This window comes from Lipophrys pholis, assembly GCF_963383615.2.
Source record: "Lipophrys pholis genome assembly, chromosome: 2".
Classification (NCBI taxonomy): domain Eukaryota; kingdom Metazoa; phylum Chordata; class Actinopteri; order Blenniiformes; family Blenniidae; genus Lipophrys; species Lipophrys pholis.
The window spans coordinates 25,827,225-25,846,834 of record NC_137636.1 but is presented as its reverse complement, the minus strand read 5'-3'; the positions used below and the strand labels follow the sequence as shown (position 1 = coordinate 25,846,834).

The following is a 19,610-nucleotide window of genomic DNA, read 5'->3' as shown; positions in this document are numbered from 1 at the left end:
ATTGAAATTTTTACCATTTGGTGGTAGTTTGGTCATATCAGAGATTGGGTTTTTACCCACGAGCCTTGTTTAGCACCCCTGGACTCAATGCCTGAAATTCTCAGGGATAACTATTGTCTAACTGTGTTTCTTCTCAAACTACTTGGAAAAAGTCTTGGAAGATGTATTTGTCTCTTATCCCAGCTTCTTCATCAGTTCATGCTGTTCCCTTGACTAAACCATGTTAATGGTTTTCCATATATATGGCAAACAGCTGCATATATATTACATAACACTTTCAAACAACAAAAACTACATTTTCGATTCTGGTGTTTTATACATTTACTGGGAATCGTGTTGGTTAGTTTATTTGTGTATTATAAACAGTCATCTGATAAGACTTTTTTCGGAAACGACATTTTGGAGAATTGTTACAGTAAAAATGGAAACAGTCACATCAAACCTTTTTTTATATTGTGAAATGTCTGTGTGACAAGATCTACCACTGAAACAAACAGAGCATGTGACAAAGCAGGTTTTAATTAGCTATGACGCTAAAAGGAATTTTGTGCTTTGAACCAAACTAATGAATCGAGGCATCAAACATGGGTTTAATGTTTTAGGTGTTGAATGTTTATGTGTGCCTATTTAATTTCTTTGCAAAGCAGAGTTTTCCAATTGAACCCACTGCGAAGTAAGTACTTCAAAAGCATTGCAGAAACAGTTTGAACAAAACACTGATGTATTTTTCCAAATGTTTGATAGCATAGTGAAATAAATAAATAATCCCCCACCGCCCCTCATTTTGTATTATGCTCCCATGGGTTAATTGCTCATTTATCTTTTGATCTCTGACGAATAAGTCTATAAAATGTAATTACTGAAGTACTTTAATATTCAGGTCTTTTATTTTTCTTGAAATTGTTTGACAATTGCTCGTTTTCACTACAAACAAATTGGTTGCCTCTCCCAAACACTGTGACGCTTTTACCTCCTCGCCGTCACCAAAGTGTCTTTTCACCGGCTTTGGATTCCGTCTCAAACCTGGTGGAAGGAGAGGAGGGGCTATGCTGCTGGAAATGCTAATGTAGTCCATAACATGCCCCTTTTCTTTGAGCTTTAAGCATTTACTTCTTCTTTATTTTTTTTACAGCAAATATGTAAATATATGGAATCAAACATTGCTGTGACATCCATTGCGGAGAGCCTTTAAACTGCCTGCCAGCTGGTGTAAATGAGACATTAGTGACCCTCAGGATGTGCTCATGAGAGACCCTTCTAACCCCACATGCTCACTCACCAGCTCAAGTGGATACCTGCGCAGCATATTACACAGATATTTACATTTGAGTGGAATAAATGGCATCATGGATGTTTTTCTCCTCACATTTAGATGAAACATGAACTATAGTACCTTTGGATGGCTATTCCTTAATCTTTTAAAATGTAGTTTTCCTTTTTTTCTTGGTTTTTATACATTTCAGATGCAGTAAAAAAAGAAAAAGGAAAAAAAAAAAAAACCTGAGAAAAAGGTCTAAAATGAGATTTTCTTCCAGCTCTGCTCAATGTGTGGTCACACACGACAGTCGGATTCCTGTCTGTCTGGAGACGGACATGTCTCAGTGTTTGTCGGTGCAGCTCAATCTTGCCACTGGAGACCTCGCGGGGCAGTGATGCGGTAAATACTGCTGTGTGCGCTTGTGTGTTTGCGTGGGGGTGTGTGTGGGCTAATCATCCCCGGGCCTTGGTTCAGGTAATGTAGCGGAGAAGAGGGTAAGTCGCCCTGACACACACGTCTGGATCACAGGAGCTCACAGGAAGCTGCGGGCCAAGTTTTGTGTGCTTATCGGTGTAGGTACATGCGAGTTGGTGGGCATTTCTGTAATTCATCTACCTGTCTGTCTGAAAACTCAAAACTGTCCATGTTGATTCACATCAGATTGTAATAAGAGTAGGTCCCGGCAGTGTCTTCTTCAAAACATCACAGTTCAGCTCACACAGCGTGCTCGGTTAAAGTCCCGGCGACGAGGGCAGCAGTGCTAACCGACTGGCCACATGTGATTAAATGTGAAGAGTGTCCGCACACCCCATTGGTTCGCAGGTACCCCGCTGTCTGCCCCCTCTGAATCCCACCCTGGTGGTCAGGTGCCTCAGCATTTCATTTGAGTCATTTCAGTGTTATGTTGCGTTGCTTCTTTATACAAAACTGAATAAAATGATTCTGTAAATTTTTGACGTTTTTCTTTGTGGTGGTGCAGAGAATACCACCACAGTCTTTCGTTTCTTCTTCTCCGACTAGAATGTTGATATTCAATTTGATTTTGTGACAGTAGAGTTGCTTCTGCTACTTTTTCAGGCGATTTCTGTTTGTTGTTGGTGGCACCGCGAAAGGCTGCGGGAGTTCTGATCAAATGTCCTGATCAGGGATGTCGAACATAAGGCTTCCTCCAAACCTGCCCCCAAATTTTTTTTAAAGATTTCATAAATGATGTGGGGAGTTATGATGATCATGGGTACACATGCTAAATATTGTAAACCACAAGTAAAAGACTATCTGAAAAGCTGCAGATTCACTCCCGATGTGCACCATGTTTTGCCTTCGACGCAGAACCCAACAAAGGCATTTCCTGACAAACACCGTCCACTGTGGACGTTGTGATGCTCAGCTATGACATTCAGCAGTCGGCATTCACGTAGCTGTGGTTACATATCCACCCCTTGTTTCAGGAAGTGCACCGCAGGGCTCTTACCACGGCTTGAGGCTGAAGCGAACGCCTCATGATTGCCGTGACTGACAGTTGTGACTGACGGCTATCTCCCTGCTGCTTTTCACAGCTCCTGCCTCAAAACGTTAGGAGCTTCGGTTTAACGGGAAAAAACTAAACAAAACAGTGATTTTTCTCTTCAGTTCAACCTGTTTGTGGTTGAAGAGGGCGAAGACCTTCACAGCATGCTGTTAAGCAGAATACTAGGAATATATAGTTGTAGTTAGTTGAAGTGTTTCTGTCTACGTGTTCAGGGTGCATTTCCGATGAAGGTCTGAGTCTCATCGTTGCTTCAAAGCAAACCAAGACCTGTCGCTCATGTACAGTCTGAGGTTTGGATCCGTTTCTGATAGAAATCTCTCACTGCTTTCGCCCATCGATGGGCAAGTCAACAGGTCAGACACACGTTTATTCCTGAACTGTAAATTCAATACGTTTCCAAATAGAACTATTAGCAATGGTACCGTGGAAACAGATAGATTAAAAGACGATATAGATTTTTTTGGGGGGAATCATTGAGTAACTAATGCAATTAAATGACTGAACTGAAGCGCAATGATTTCAACATTTTTGTTGTGTCGTATATAAACCCATGAGCCATAACTGTATGACTACCACTGTAATATAAGAAGCACTTTGTTAAGTCCTGAGAGAAGAAATTGACATGTCACAGCAAATGGCTGGATAAAATGTCAAATTGGACGATGTAAAATTGCGGGCTGGGTGTACTTTGAGCCAAACAGCTGTTGTTAAATCCGATGACTCTACTTCACCTTTGAACTTCTGCTGTCTAATGCTCGATGTTGGAGTCTCTGTGTGACCAAGTGCTTTGGCTGGCCGTGACACATCTTCACCACTATCTATAGAGTCTGTCCAATAGGAGCGGGGACACCCCACAAGATCATCTCATGTCAAGCCATGCTACTTTTGCTTTTTGCCAAAATTTGTGCTTGTGCACATCAACTCTGTGGACAAAACGTTCACTTGCTGCCTCATACATTCTCCTGACAAACGCATGCCGTGGTGAAGAATTACTTCACTTGTGAGTGTTTGTAATATTGTGGCTCATCAGTGTAGAAACAACTGTTCAACGGTATAATGAAAGACAACAGGTTAATAAAGTATGCATAGCACACGCTGAGGAAGTTTCGCTCATTTAAAAGAACCGTGATCTCTGCAGTCCTGATGACGAACAGCGTTTCTCGGAGTTGTTTCTTCCATCATCTGTCACTTCCTCCTGACATGTTTGTTTGCTCACTGTACGTTTCCAGTCCAAAACCCGAGAGTGTAGTGAAATGTGGCCAGAAATAGCGCCTGTATCATCTGCTTCTTATGTAAACACACAGCAGCTGCCAGCAAATATTGTGGATGAGCCCCGGATATACCCAGAATGTAGCACAATGTGGCGTTGATTCCCAAAGTGTGGTGGGACTCCACGAACGAGTTCAGAATGTTGTCTTACTGCACTGTAGAGCATTTCAGATATAAGAAGCATATTAAAGTTTAACTTTTGAATCTTTGTTTAAAACTACTTTACCATCACTGATTGTTATAAAAAAAAAAAAAAAAAAAGCGAAAACTGTTATTTTTCATTCGAGGAAAGAATGAGCCAGAAGTTACAAATGATGATCGAAGCTTGGATAAAGCTGCAAATAGCAACGCTAAAGCTCTTCACAGGCGACGATTATTACCATCCACACCTGTTGTAGGCAAGAAAACCATGTTTGGCTTTGTGAAGAGAAAACAAAATAATCTCTAACATTGTTTTCTTCCGCTGGAGACAGCTGTCGGTGAACAAAATGACTTTAATCAGATGCTGAACTTGCAGTATTTCTACTAAACTCGCAGGTAAACAGCAGTTGATGCTAATGCAGGTTATTGTATAATGTTACTGACCATAATGTGGAGCGCTGCAGTGAGTGATGCGCTCACTGATTCACCCTGACACTGGACAACTGTCTCTGCCAGAGGAGAAAAAATAAATCTGTATGTATATTTCTTCGCCTGCCTAGCTTCAATAGCAAATCTTAAAGTTGCATTTATTAGAAATCACATTGTTATCTCAATTCTCAAACGTTCACCTAATATAATGCCGCACTAGTTATTATATAGTGTTAATATGGACTTTAGCAAAATGAAGAAGCCTCTTTAGTCTTTGCTTTATGAAGCAGGTATGAAAGTCCAATCTGAAGCAGCCTGTACATTTCTACCTCTGTTTTAGGTTATTTCATTCAGCATCGACGGGGAAGGTGACAAGATGACATACATTTTGTTGCAGCACTTACGGCAGCGAGGGGTGAGGGGTAAAAAAACATGACAGGGGAGATGCAATAGTTATTACTAACATGCAGAGTGTCTTTTTCTCAAGAAGCATTATTGATTCCACTGCTGACACAAAAATCCGTGTGAAAGACACTTTAAAGCCCACTGGTGTGAATCACTATTTGAAAGATGAGCTCGATGCTTAGGCTGCAAGATGTGTTAGGCGAGAAGGTAAGTTGACAACATATTGATCAGACCAACAGGTTCTCTGCAGTAGGAGTGGAATACACACACACACTATCTTTCATAAACGCACAATTATAACCATATAAAGTCAGCAGCAGTGTGTCACTCTGAGCTGTAATGCAGAGCAGCCAGAGGCTGGAACTGGCAGCGGGCCTTGAAGTGCCAGCAAATCAACACACACACACACACACACACACACACACACACACACACACACACACACACACACACACACACACACACACACACACACACACACACACACACACACACACACACACACACACACACACACACACACACACACACACACACACACACACCATAAAAAAGAGAGAGATAGAGAAAGAGAATAGAGAGAGGAGGAAAAAAAAGTGGAGTTTTTATTAAATGGCCAGAAACGGTCGGTGATCAAACCCCAACAACCAAAAGAGCCACAGTGATTTAGTGGAGCGAAAATCCATTATGGCTCCATCCAAAGGTAATGACTTCTTCAAGCCTTCCAGCTGATTCTCCAGAACAAGAGTGGGAGGATAAAAACACCCACACCAACACACCCACACACCCACACACCACACACACACACACACACACACACACACACACACACACACACACACACACACACACACAGGCAGGACAAATCAGGCCTTTGTAGAGACCAGCGTGAGGTCCTGAAAGAGTCCACACCGACATCACCTCTCTTTAAGTCTTTTATACCTTCGATCACTCACGGTGATGGGGCAGACAGTAGCATTCTCTATTCAGAGCCAGCTGCCTCATGCACCGACGGCTCGGCCACACAGACTGCTACCTGAGAGCAGCGCACAGCAGCAGTGGTCCTGTTTGTTAATCATGACATGAGGATATGGAGCCGAGCATCATGGCAACAAAGAGACAGCTCTGGAGTTTCATTACGGGCGGCAGATGCTCGACGCAACACGGATGTTCACGTAAGAAGCTCGCGTATTTCATCAGCGCCTTCAGCTCCACCTGGTGATTTACTGAAGCTTCTAAGTGGCTCTTTCTCCTGCGCTATTACAGAGCTATTACAGCCTTTCATCAAACTCAGTCTTACCTTGATTTGAGCTCGATTTGCTCCGACTGGAGACACAATGCTTTTCCAATCTCTGAACAGAAGATGCTGAGGGTCTCTTAAGCAAACCAGACAAGTGAGTTCTGGCTGGGATTTGATAGAATATGAATACATTTAAAGAAATTATAGCTGTGTGGTATCCATCACAACAATTGACCGCACTATTGACGAGATAAATACTCTTCATTGCCCTGTCTCTGCTTCCTCACCGGAAGAAACCACCCTTAGGGCAAAGAGTCAACTCCTGCAGCTCGGGGAGGATTCGGACCATCAAAACATGCTAAGCTCACAGTGTTGCCAGCAGTGTGAATCCTCTCTGTTGATTTGCCAGTGAAAGAGGTAGACTGTGTTTTCGTTTTTCTCACAAATTCATCCAGATTCTAAGTTGCTGCACACGCTGAATTAAATAAAAACGCCATGTTCACATAAAGTCTTTTTTCTTGTGCTGAGACGCCTCTAGAGAAGCTTTTAATGACTTAAGTCTGAATCATTTCTGTACTTCAATTTAAACCACTTTCTTATAATTATCCAGGATTCAAGATCAGAATCTTTAGTTAAAGTCATTGGAAAATGGCACTAGAAGAAAGTACTTCGAGATGTATTGAAATAAGCACGAGATAAACACACAGAAAACAATGTACACACAATGCAAAGCACTTTATGGCAGTTTGTTAGTAGTTCGCATGCAATAAATTAAAGCATCAGTCCTTCCAGCTTGCACAAAATCCTGCAACACTTTACAGTGACGGTACAAAAATCTAACAAATATTACGCTGGACATTTGCAGAACATATCTCCTCATGTTCCTTGAGTCATTAAACCCAGAAGTATCCCTGTTGTTCATTTAGTGTGTAAGCATTAGCCATTAGCCAGCCTGTAGTATATAAAGGTATTCCAAGAGCAGAAACCAACAAAGTGTGAATGAACACATTGGCTATTTAATCAAGAGTTTCACATCTGCACTGGTGTGTAATATATATTCTATACTCCACATCACTGTTCATTTAGTCGTACGTGGGAAGGATGCACAATATTAGGTGAACATGCAATATGTGGTAATGATGTGATTGATGGTAAATAAGAAAAACATGTACATAGATGATGTTAATGTCCAATTAACAGTGTGATTTCACCACTGTCAGCTATTACAAAAAAATGAATTGTTAATCACACACATTTTGTGGATCACCACACTCTTCTGTTGTATCCAAATTCAAAATGTCATTTGGAACTTACGGAGCATAAATGCACAGTGCATGAAACATAATCATTTCAGTCCGTCCACCATTGCATTAATAATAAGTTTGCAATATATTTCGCGACCCTCACAGAAACAGCAAGTGCTAATTTGACAGCAGCTTCATTGCTTTGTAGATAAAATGGAGCAGTTCAAATAGAAATCATTGACAAGCTCATTTCAGTCAAGGTTTTACCAGCTAACAAAAGCTCAAACTTTCATTCTCTCAAAACTCTTTTTTTGAGTTTATAATTTCACTTTATAGAACAAGATCAGCAATTATTTAATATGAGACAGGGATAAAAAACTTGCCCTGTAGGTCCTTTGACCTGGTGTCATACTGAAAGAAATGTTTTTCTATTCATTGGATTAAGATCCTTAAATGAGAAGAAATAACGTACAACTAAAGCATCATCATCATCACCTAAACCTACGTCCAGCAAACTGCAGTGAAATCCTGTACGATCGCGTTCATTTAGTCATCAGAGCTGGTGACTGATGTGACTTTTCTTTCTGCCTGTGGAAGCCGTTTTCCAGTGTGGCAGGAAATTCCTATGATATTACAAACAGGTTTGTAAAGCCTCATTAACTACAAGACTCATCCTTGATTAGAGCCAGCTTTAGGCCAATGCAATAATTGCCAACCCCTAAATAATTACAGCGGAGGGTTCTTTACCGAGGTATGTAACGCACTCTAATCCTGTAAAGTAGCTAATTAAAAGGTGGCAGTGGCTAATGCTACTTTACAGCATGTTGACAATGTGTAATGAAGAACATGCATGGTTTGCGGTGGGGGTCATACAGTGGGAACGCAGTGGGATGACAGAGATAGGAAAAAGAAAAAGCGAGGATGCTGCCACCAGGTCGAGACCTTCATTGTACGTTTAAACCAGCCCTGGGCTTCTCGCTCTGCTCTCCTCCCATCATCAACGTTTCTGCGACGCCAAGAGACAGACCCAAACCTGGAGCTGACCCAGCGTGCACAAAAAGCCACATTAATCCTATTCAATTCCTCAGCGTGATCGACAGCCCCGGGTCCACTAATTAATTCAGGATCGCTCTGCGGACGAGACGCAGTGAATGTATGAAGTGTTTGGATCTTTCAGTATTGATCTGTTGGTCTATATCTGTGCATGCGGTTGCAGATGTAACCCTTTTCGGCAGGCGGAAGCCGGCCACAGTACAAGCCGCAGCGCCCAGCAGCACAAAACAGCCACCAAGACCATTAATCGTCCCGTTCAACAGGGGAAGAACAACATTATTTTTTCCAAATGAGTCCTCTTGAGGATGTGACTAAAGTGCAGCAGTGGTTCAGTAAACGCACACTTAAAAACGAGGACTTCTACAGTAGCTGCTCATGTACATTTTCAGGAGAACAAAGGTTCTGAAGGAGAGATTAGCTGGGGGAATGGCTCCAGCGCACTGATGCAACTTGCAGAAAGACGGGAAAAGTAAAAAAAACAAAGCGGACTGTCTTGCCGCCTATCTGCCTGTCTGGCTATCTGTGTAGACTTACCTTTCATACCGAATTTGGAGCGCCGGCCGTATTTGTTGATGAGAACAAAAAGAACGAGGAGGAGGACGCAAGCGAAGCCCGCCAAACCCACGGCGATGGAAACCTGGGCAGAAATGAAATACTGTGTCAGACTCCAGATCAGAGGGACGCGTTGCCATCATAATCCCTTCCAGATTTCTGATCACCTTAAACACAGAAAATCAGAGTTTATGCCACAACTACAGGCGGCATCGGCGCGGGGAAGAGTTTAACACCTGTCTCGTTTGTGATGTATTCCTGTTGACAGGATGTGATTTAAATACGATTCTCATCTACAGCCAGACTTACTGTATGATGTGAGGCTAAGTAACTGCGACTGCTTTGGAAAATCCTGGTTTATCCTCATTACAGACCAACTCATTTTTTTTTCCTGATGTAAACTGTCACTGCGAGGAGGGGGAGAAAATACTGAACGTTGTGTCGCTTTCTCTCACAGCCAGACTGTTTGAATCCAGGTGTTTTCTTTGTGGAGTTTGCATGTGCTTCCTTTGAGTATTCAAGTCTATGAACATGCGTTTAGGGTTAGGCAGTATCTCTGTACTTACCTGCAGATATGATAGTGAGTGTCTTTGACACATCCGACCGATAAACCAGGATATGATGGATGGATGTTTACATTAGGTGTAATAATAATAATAATAATTATATATATAATATAAATAATAATTCCTATAATTCAGCTTGTTGCAGCAGAAATATGCATGAATACCTGAGTTTGTCAACCTAACCCCCCCCCCCCCCCCCCCCCCCCCCCCAACACACCCTTTGAAGGGCAGTTTTCAGTGTGTACAAATACAAACAGAAACACTAACTTTGACAAGAAAAAAATAAAAAAGTATGAATTACAAAGTTTTTGGGGGGAGTTTCATCATGGCCCTGAATTTCAATCATGTTTTGGGGTCACTGGACACGGAGAGAGCAACATAGCACCTCCAGGGTTTTTTTTTTTTACAGAGCAGTTCAAGCGTTGAGTTTTATACGTGGGCATTATGAAATATTATTTGTGAATGAGGCAACCAGAAAGGGAAATGAGGTCCATAATGGTAAAATAACAGTCAGGAAAGATCTAATATTGTTTATGAGCAAACACCAACATTAAAAAAAAAAAAAAAAAAGAAATTACAGGTTTAATTAAAAACAGTAACAAGTGTCCACTTTTATTTAGATAACTCGGCTGAGCACATCGGGACTCCAGTACACACACATACAGAGGGAAGTGGAGCTGCCATACCTCAATGACAGTGGTTATTATTAATGTTGTTAATCATATCAGCGATATCCCTGCCTCCATATTTCAACATGTCTGCCGGGGAAGGAAGTATTTTAAAGGCTCCGTATTTTACATTTTTACACATTTTATTTGCTGGCTTTAAATCCATAAGGAGATTTTATTCATAACTTTAACTACCAAAAACAGCCTTAATCGGGATTAATGTTTCCCCCAGGTTTTGGTTTAATATTGGACTATACGCTATACTATTCTGTATACTGTTCTGACTGGCTGACAGCTTCAGGACTGACCAGAACAATCAAAACCAGACATTGTAGCTCCAACACTTTCCATAGTCTTTCTGACAGAAGGTCCACTTAGTGTTAACTTCAAACATATGACATTGGAGTTTTCATATTGTACATTAGTGCCCCAAAATCTCAATCTCAAATCGTTCTTCTTTCATATCTAAATGGAGTGAAGATTTAAACCTCTGATATATTACTAAAGCTGAACGTTATAGGCAGATCAAACTTACAGAGATTGTTTTACACACTGTTAGCTGTTATTGAGCTCCATATCCACAATATGATGTAGTGGTTAACTCTCCCATTTCATATTGAAAATATCCAAGCTTGGGGCCTCTTCTGCCTTTGCTCGCATTCCTTTAAGAACTCTGCTTTTATTCTAGAGTCCAAAAACTGACAGTTTTAGTAGTGACTCTTAATTGTCTTGTGATGGATTGGTGAGCTATACCAGGTGTAACGTGTAGGTACGTCAAAAAAAGGGCATATCATTCATAAATGACAATTTTTTTTCCCTTAAAAGACCATCAGACATTGACCTGATTCTGATGATATAAGAACGTTTTTAAAGAAAAAAAATCTAAAAGTCTCTAACAATTACTGGAAATGTCAAGCATCCGGCAATAATAGTTCAAAAGTAATGACTTGTGGAGGTGTGTCATTTTCGAGCAGCACATTTTCTATCCTCCATTTCTCAAAAGAAGGACACTCAAGAAATACAGATGCTTAAAATCCTGACTTCATGATGTCTTTGGGTGGATTAATAGTATTTGGTCCTAGATGGCTGGTGAGGAAATCATTTTGACGTTTTATAAAGTAAATAATCTCAATTAACCCTTTTAAAGGAAGGGTTAAGACCAAAAGCTCTGCCACAATTAGAACAAAATACAGTAACTATAATGACAATATAGAAGATATTTCTACATGCTACAAATACAACCAAATACATAAAAAAATAAAAAATACAAATTTAATGTAGCATCACTTCATGCTTCTATGTTTCACATCCTTGCATGCTGCCACTTTATTGAAATGACTCAAACAAACTTTGAACTCTAAATGTTGGGTCTATACTTTTTTTTTTACTATTCAACACTATCTAAATTGAGGCAAGATTTCTCTGAGAATTGACTATACCATTGCTATGCTGCACAGAAACAAAAACCTAGTTCAATTCTGTGGAATGTTAAACTAAACTAATAACAAAATATTATTCCCCTTGGGGAAATTCTTTTTTTTCTGCATTTACCCATTCTATTTCTAGGATACGTTGGGCAGCCACATCATAGTGCTCGGAGCCGATGGGGGTGTCAAGGGTCTTCCTCAGAGGGTCACAGTATGCCGGAATCGAACCTGCCAAGTCTGCTTCTCTACACTCTAGGCCACCACTGCCATCAAGTTTCCCTCTGCGCGTGTGACCCTGGCCCTTTTTCCTCAGCTCTTTATGATCGCGGACATTACTTAGCTGAGGCATGTATGTGTCGGAGAGATTGGGGTTTTATCGGTTAATGAATGGCATCTCTGTGCTGCAGTATGGCTGTAAACATTAGCAGCATTACTTTTAGAAAATGCACCCAAAAAAATAAATAAAAAATAACCCTTCCACGTTGCATAACATTTTCAAAGACCTCACTGCAGGATGCCGTTAACATCATCAGCATCATCATTAGTGTGCAAATACACAACTCTGGGAGAGTTTTCGTGGTGTCAAAGGAAAGAAAGTATACACCCCTACGAGGGCCCTTTGACGAAATAAAAGGCAGTTTAGTCATGTGTTGAAATGCGCGACGGCTCTCCGCCGAGACCAGGGGCAGCGTCTTTAGCAGCTGTTTCATCAACATCATTAAGGAGAAAACTCACCCCGAACGTGTCTTCATCTGGCCGGCCTGAGTCGCTGTCTGCCGGCGTCACTGGAACACACAAGCACACAAACAGGCATCAGCGGCTTCAGAGAGGACTGAACCTCTAATGGCTGTGGTTTCCTCCCACACTCCCTTATTGTAAATAGGAATAATGGCCTCAATTTTTGTTTTTTTTTGTACTTTATTTCACATTCACGCTGTGCATTCTCAGGGAAAAATATACTTTAAGTGCAAAATGGTGGACGCAATAGAATGAGCTCTTTTTAAACTATTTACAGTGGCTTTATTCCACTGTATGAACTTGTTTATGTGCCCATTATCCCGTTAAATGGTGTAACATTTACACGGGTTAACGCGCAGCCTAACAGACGAGAATTAACTGACCTGATGTGCTCGCTTGTGTATATAATTGAGAGCATATTTTCAGCATATCAACAAAGCTAAATGGTTTTATTCATGTTTTCAGATCAGGTCATGTTGTGAGATGAATATATTCCATCCTGCATCATTCATTTGCGTATTACTCTTTTTACATAAATGGTTGAAAACAGCAGTAAATGTTGGATATGGATTGAAATTGCCCTTATTTGTGAAGTGAAATGACACAAACAGAAAATGTCGTAAAAAGCTTGGGACAATACTGATGAACAGTCCAGTTTTCACATCTGCAGGCTGAAAGGAGGCTTTTGGTTATGGGCCTGCACAGCCTTGAACACGTAATCAAATCAAAAGGTTTCCACTAAAAGCTTGAAATTCACCATGAAGCCAGTTCTGACCCGAAAATTAATGTCACACAAAACAAGGACATTATTCCAGAAAAAAACCCAAAAATGATCCAGAGACGATTGCACAAAGGCATGCTCGTGCTCGCACATACAAGAGACCGGACGATTAAAACAAGCTGTGTTTTTAATTATACACAATTGTACAAGCTGTAACACAGAAAAGAAGCCGAGGAAACCTGAGAGCCACAAATGTTAAATGAAGTACAATTAAACCGGCCAGACCAGCACACAAATTCCCAGGAGAACATTTTATTTTTGGCTCAGATCATTATAAAGAAGTGAAATGTGTTCACTATATGCTGGCAAACTTCACACGAGGATCGAAATCTTTTTACAACATTATATTTTAAAGCTCTGTCAAATTATCAAAAAAATAAAATATCACCAGTGATATATTCTAATGCGAATAAGATGTATATCTGTTGCACTTAAATGTGGAAATTAATAAAGTAATAAAATTCTATTATCTTTTTATAGAGCGAAGATATCCACATTTTGATGTAAAACATTAAGCTCCATTCTGAGGTATTAAATGCCTGGTAACAATAACACATGCTTACAATATATATTTCTAATACTTTAGCATTTAACAAGAGAGTAATTTAACACCTTTTATGCCTTTTTTAGGATGGTTTGGAACCTTTTCACAGTTAAAATGCAAAGATACTGTATTCTACTAACAATGCATCATTTCACTTTAGTATAAACTAGACAAAATAAAATATATGGTAACATTAAATCTATATAACAATGACAACTTTATTGTGTTGTGATTGTAACAATGCGCAATAAATCGGCATTGTATTATGAAGATTTATCATGTTTAACATCAATGATTTAAACAGCTTAACAAGAAACTTTCTTTGACTGTATCAAGGGGATACGACAACATAATATGAAACTATACTGTTCAGAATTTTTTTATCGTATTATTGCATTGTTCATGTTCTAATGGTTATGGTCTAATGTCAAACACCAAGAGATATCACATCCCAGTAATATTTACCAAATTATAGTATTTTTGACTACGACACGAGATTAGTATTTTGGAAACATATTTTACATGTAATGCTAGACTGCAAGACATTATGTTAAATGAGTTAGAGGCACATTGTAACAAAGTAATGTATCATATAGTGGAAATAACTGAGCATGATTATCCTTTTTTTTTTAATCACATTAGATTAAAAATGTACTTTTCAGAACATACTACATATGAAATGTTAAGATTACAAATATCATAACGTGAAAGTATGTAGATTGCAACATGGTTAAGTTATGATTTTATATAGTGGCAAGAAAAAAAGAATGCCAAGGCTTTGGCACCTCCTGGTTTATTGTATCAATTTATCAAAACAATGACATCTTAGTAATGCTGATTCTCATCCTATCTGTCTGTTTTCTCTCTGTTGCAGTAGCTCTAATCTTGTGTAACATGTAAAACCTCTGCAAACCAGAGCTCCAGCTTCCAGCAGAGGTTTGGGGGCGTGTCAGGAGATAGAGCCATGAACTGGTGTGATGAGAGGAGCTCCAGCCCGTCGGCCTCCAGCCAGGACATCACACAGTAATTGTGGGCAAATTAATGTCCACATGGTAGCCGGGCTGCCAGTGGCTGAGCCACACAAGCACAGTGTGCCGAAGTGTGAGAGCCCTGACTGCCATCCCTCCTTCCTCTCTCCTCCCTGTGCCCTCCCCTCTCCTCCTCTCTCCTCAGCTGTGCTGGTATCAGTCAGCCTGTCAGACTCTCCTCTCGCCAGCCGAACTCACACTCACACACCTCTGCTGCCGCTGCAATGTTTCACACTCTAAACACCTCGGCCCTCACCTGCCTCGCTCACCAGCACGTGAAGCTCATGTCCATACGTCTCCATCCCCAGCTGCCGGGCAGCTTTTATAGTCTCTGGCTGATTAGAAGGAATGATCCCCATATGGAGATGGAAGGAGGCTCGGATGAAGGTCAGAGATCACACCACACAAAGGAGATCTGCTATGTAGCGTGTGAACTGGCACAATCCACAATAAGAACCTGTTCTGTCCCACACATCAGCCAGCGAGGTGAGGGACCAGCTTGTTCACACAGTGGTCTACCTTAGATCAAGGTAGAATAAGCAGCATCCTCATTAAAGTGAATTACTAAAAGCTGATATGTCCAATGGTGAATATCTGCTTGGGTTCAAGCAGACGAATGCCTTTGTTGCATGTTAATTCTTGCCTGGCTTTAATGCAGGTTATTATGCTCATTTTCTGGCTTTTCTCATTTCCTGTGGCTCCACCAGAGCAGTTTTTCATCATCCATTTAAAAAAAAATAATAATAAAAAAAATCCCCATCTCATATGAGCCCTTTGTAGTGCTTTTTAATTTACCTCCTGCTTGTAACAAGCCTATGTAGCTTCTGCCATGAAAGGAGAGCTGGGCATGTTGACAGTGCTACCTACAAACACACAATTATGTATGTGTTGCAACATTAGCTGCAGACATTTGCATGCAGAGCCACTGAGCTCATTCTTTTTTTTTTTTTGCAGTTGTAATTGATCTTCTCCTTTTTGTAAGACTTCCTTCTTTTCGTAGCAACAGGTTTCCCAAAAAAAAAAAAAATCATTCACACATCTACCTGCTGTGCTGATCATAGATGCAATTCAGAGTTTAGACTACCATTAGCTATTCTCTTTTGTTCTTAACTTGCTTTAAAAGAAGAGTACACTCCTGATTTATGCAACTCCCTGCGTTAAGGCTTTTTTCTCTGGTAATTTCAAACAATAAACCTCAAACTGCTCTCTTTCATCCAAATGTAGTAAGAAAAACAAAGTTATCTTTGACATTTTTGGCACTATTCTCCTATTCTATATCATTTGCAGATTTTAAGAGCTCATATCCGTTTACTTGTCTCTCATTTTAGAACAAGCTTGAAACCTTAAAGAGGAAAAAAAGCAGATTGTATTTTCATATGATGGAGTTTCCACTCAATAGAGCTTAAGTTGCTTGAGGTAACTTTTTGCAATTCTTCACAAAAAACTCTCATGAACCTGATGCTGAATATGTGCTATGAACAGAAGCTGTGTTATATACAGAACCTATAGCCTCAACAAAAAAAAAAAAAAAAAAAGATTTCTGAGTAGTTACCGGTTACAAAGCATTCAAGCAGTCAATACAGACACACGGAGAAGCATCACTTTAATGTCAATTGGGGCAAAATTCCCCAAATTGAGGAAGAAATGTTGAGATTTGTCTGCTAAAGTCTAAACGCATGCTGCTGCATGAGTTTAGAGCGCAGACAGTAAAGGTACAGCAACAGGACCCTGTAGCCTTTGAGAAACAGAACAAATTTAAGTCTTAGTCTCAACCCACAAAAAACTTGCAAAAAGCCCCGAAGGCTCCCAGCTGGATTGTGTGACAGTGGGACGTGATTCAAAAGGGAAAAGGGAAATCTCTGCCCTCACTCTACACAGCCTGGGGTGCTCTTAAGCAAGGCACAGAGTTTGTCGAAAGCCGTCATGGAGATGAATAACACTATCTAAACATTGAACAGCAACACAAATCGCTTTTTATGGATCATGACACAAAGTGAACAAATTTCTCCATGGTTACCATTGGTGGTAGTCAACCAATAAAAGGTGTGTGTGTGTGTGTGTGTGTGTGTGTGTGTGTGTGTGTGTGTGTGTGTGTGTGTGTGTGTGTGTACACATTGATGCGAAACAAACAAGCACTGCAAAACAAAGCTGAAAAGTAGCGTTTAAAATACAGGACCACTCACCTAGTTCCACTGTGTCTGCAAAAGAGAAGACAGAGAAAGTCACGCTATGTCAATAAATTGACACAAGGTATTAACCTTGGGATATTGACCATAGGGAGAAATTTGCCAGTCTTTGTGGGTTTATTCCCCTTCCTTGTGAACTCAGCATGAACTGCGAGTGAACAATCTACCTGACTGAACTGTGGATGAACCCTGGCGGCTATCCAGCCAGCAGGGATCAGTTGCTTGTGAAAGGAGATTTTAATAAAAAACTAAGAGCTCCCAGTCGTTCCTCTGCCTTGAACGGGACCTGTGGTTCACACAACAAGTCATTAAAACAAGGAATTCAACCGGTCAAAGACTTGTTACAACCGTGAAGCTCATTCCTGGAAAGTGGGCCATGCTAACTCTTGTGGGAGTCACAGAGTTACTTGGCAGTCGTTCTCCTTTTCTCCTGCGACTCAATTCTTATTTAAATCCGGAAGAATGAAGGCGGTAAGAAATGTGCTCGTAACCCTTGTATAAATGTCATTTTTCCCATGAGTATATTTCTCGATCTTATCATAGGGAAATCAGTGTTACAAGCTGCTGGCAGACCGTCGCCCAAACCACCAATATCTTAACAGGATGGAGCTATCAACTCACCATTGTCATCGGGGGCCACGAGGAAGTGACCGTATACAGTCTTGGTGACTGTTCCCAGAGGGTTGCTGGCCTCCAGTGTGTAGTTGCCGTTGTTGATGTGGGTTGGATTCTGGAAAGTCAGGCAGCCCTCAAGGTAGTCCTGGTAGAAGTCCATATCAGTTCGGATGTAGTCGTTCTGGAGAATTTCCTCTTTTTTGTAGAACCAGCGCAGCTTGGGGTGTGGGTAACCTCGGACTGTGAATTCGATGCAGGTGTCCAGCCGCTGCTCGGGCTCGGCCAGTCTCAGGATGACCGGAGGAACTACAATGAGGATGGAGACATTAGAAACACTTCAGGATGTAAACTATTGGTTCTTCTATGAACAAAAGCTCCAGAATCAAACGGCACAGAACAAATCCGTGCTTCAAAATTACAGGGATCCTTTGGTGGTCTAAGGTTGAACGGTGAACAATGAATTTAACAATTACAGGCAGGAATGAATTACCAGACCTCTTCACTATCTATAGGCTCAGTATGAGTCTTATTGTTTTGCAAAAAATGTCAATGCTAGTATCTTACAATGTTATATGTTCCCTGTCGCTCATGTAAATCCAGACGAGCAGGTATTAAGCAGTATTACTTCAACATTTGTCTTATTTGTTGACATATATCATCAGGTCCTACGATGGCTTTTTCTGTTTTCACATGAGTAGAGAATGTCACATGTAGTTGCTGCAGATAAGAAATGTAAAACACAAAAGGTATGGATGGGCATGTGACCTTTCAACGTCAAGAACTCCTCAATCTTACAACTTCTGTATCGTTTAAAAAATAAAGTGCATTTTTCAAATTAGCAACTATAGAGCATTTTATTAACGATGTAGACTAGTTTTGATATTTGTTTTTTATTATTCAAACAAATCCAGATCTAAACTGCAGATTTTGTGACTCATTATATTGGCCTATTTTTCTTGAATATGCCTTATGTTTTTATATCTTTTATAATTCCAATGTCTACTCCTGTCACGGCCCTAGATTTGTGTTGTATTAACCTTTATCTTTCATTCGTTGTCTTAACTGCCCATCTGTCATGTTGCTTGAACCACAAATGGCAACCATGTCATGTGTAAATTGTATGGTTTAACATTCGAGGAATTGAATCTCCATATTCACATTGATGTCTTTGTTGCAGTTCATGTCTGCTGTAACATCACGGGTCTGTTGTGTGTTTTCATGTACACTTTATTCTCCTTTCATCTTCTCAGTCATGTGTCTCGGCAAGCCCTCTCTCCTGGTGGGTGTGTGTAGTGTATGTATACAAGACTCACTTTGTGAAAGCTGACATTTAAGAGGTGGGTTTCTTGCTAATGACTGGCAATGTGTCTTTTTTTTTACCTTGTGTTAGATATTGCTGCTTGTGTATTGGATGAGGGAGGAAAACAAACGGATCGAGGAACTCCTCCTGCTTGAAATAGACAGAAGAATTTCCTTTGTATAAACAAGCGCTGAGCTTCTCTCTTGACATGAGGTAACACACCTCTGAATCCACCCCGCCGCCAAGCTGAGAGGTAATTTATCACTTTAATACCATCAGATAAACTTCATAAACAATTCATCTCCTGATTTGTCTATGCTATGAGTCGCTATTGCAGCTACATCATGAAAAGGAAACATTTGGCACATGGTATTTATTACCTGGCTGTCTCTCTCTCCTGCTGTCAGTTCTACATACCAGCACATCCCCCCACCACCCCGACTATTGCTTTCTTTCATGCTGGGTCTCAATGAAGCCCACAATGTCTGCAGGCATGCATGGGGAATATTATTTATTCAAGGAGATCAGGGCTGCATGTCTATGCTTTCACTCGGCTACCCCTGTGAATCCTCACCTGCTGTTCCAATCAATGCAATAATACATAGAATGTGTATTTCATTTAAGTACGTGAGATGGAT

The 19,610-nt window shown here is 40.6% G+C and overlaps 1 protein-coding gene across 1 annotated transcript in view; it reads right to left on the bottom strand.

The window, feature by feature from the left end:
* Positions 1-19,610, bottom strand: part of ntrk3b (neurotrophic tyrosine kinase, receptor, type 3b) — a 282,620-nt gene that overhangs the window by 103,484 nt on the left and 159,526 nt on the right. Inside the window, exons 8-10 of the mRNA XM_080490348.1 lie at positions 17,679-17,978; positions 12,516-12,565; positions 9,102-9,204 (exon numbers count right to left, since the gene is read on the bottom strand). Coding sequence (XP_080346474.1) covers positions 9,102-9,204; positions 12,516-12,565; positions 17,679-17,978 — 453 coding nt within the window. The remainder of the gene's footprint in view (positions 1-9,101; positions 9,205-12,515; positions 12,566-17,678; positions 17,979-19,610) is intronic.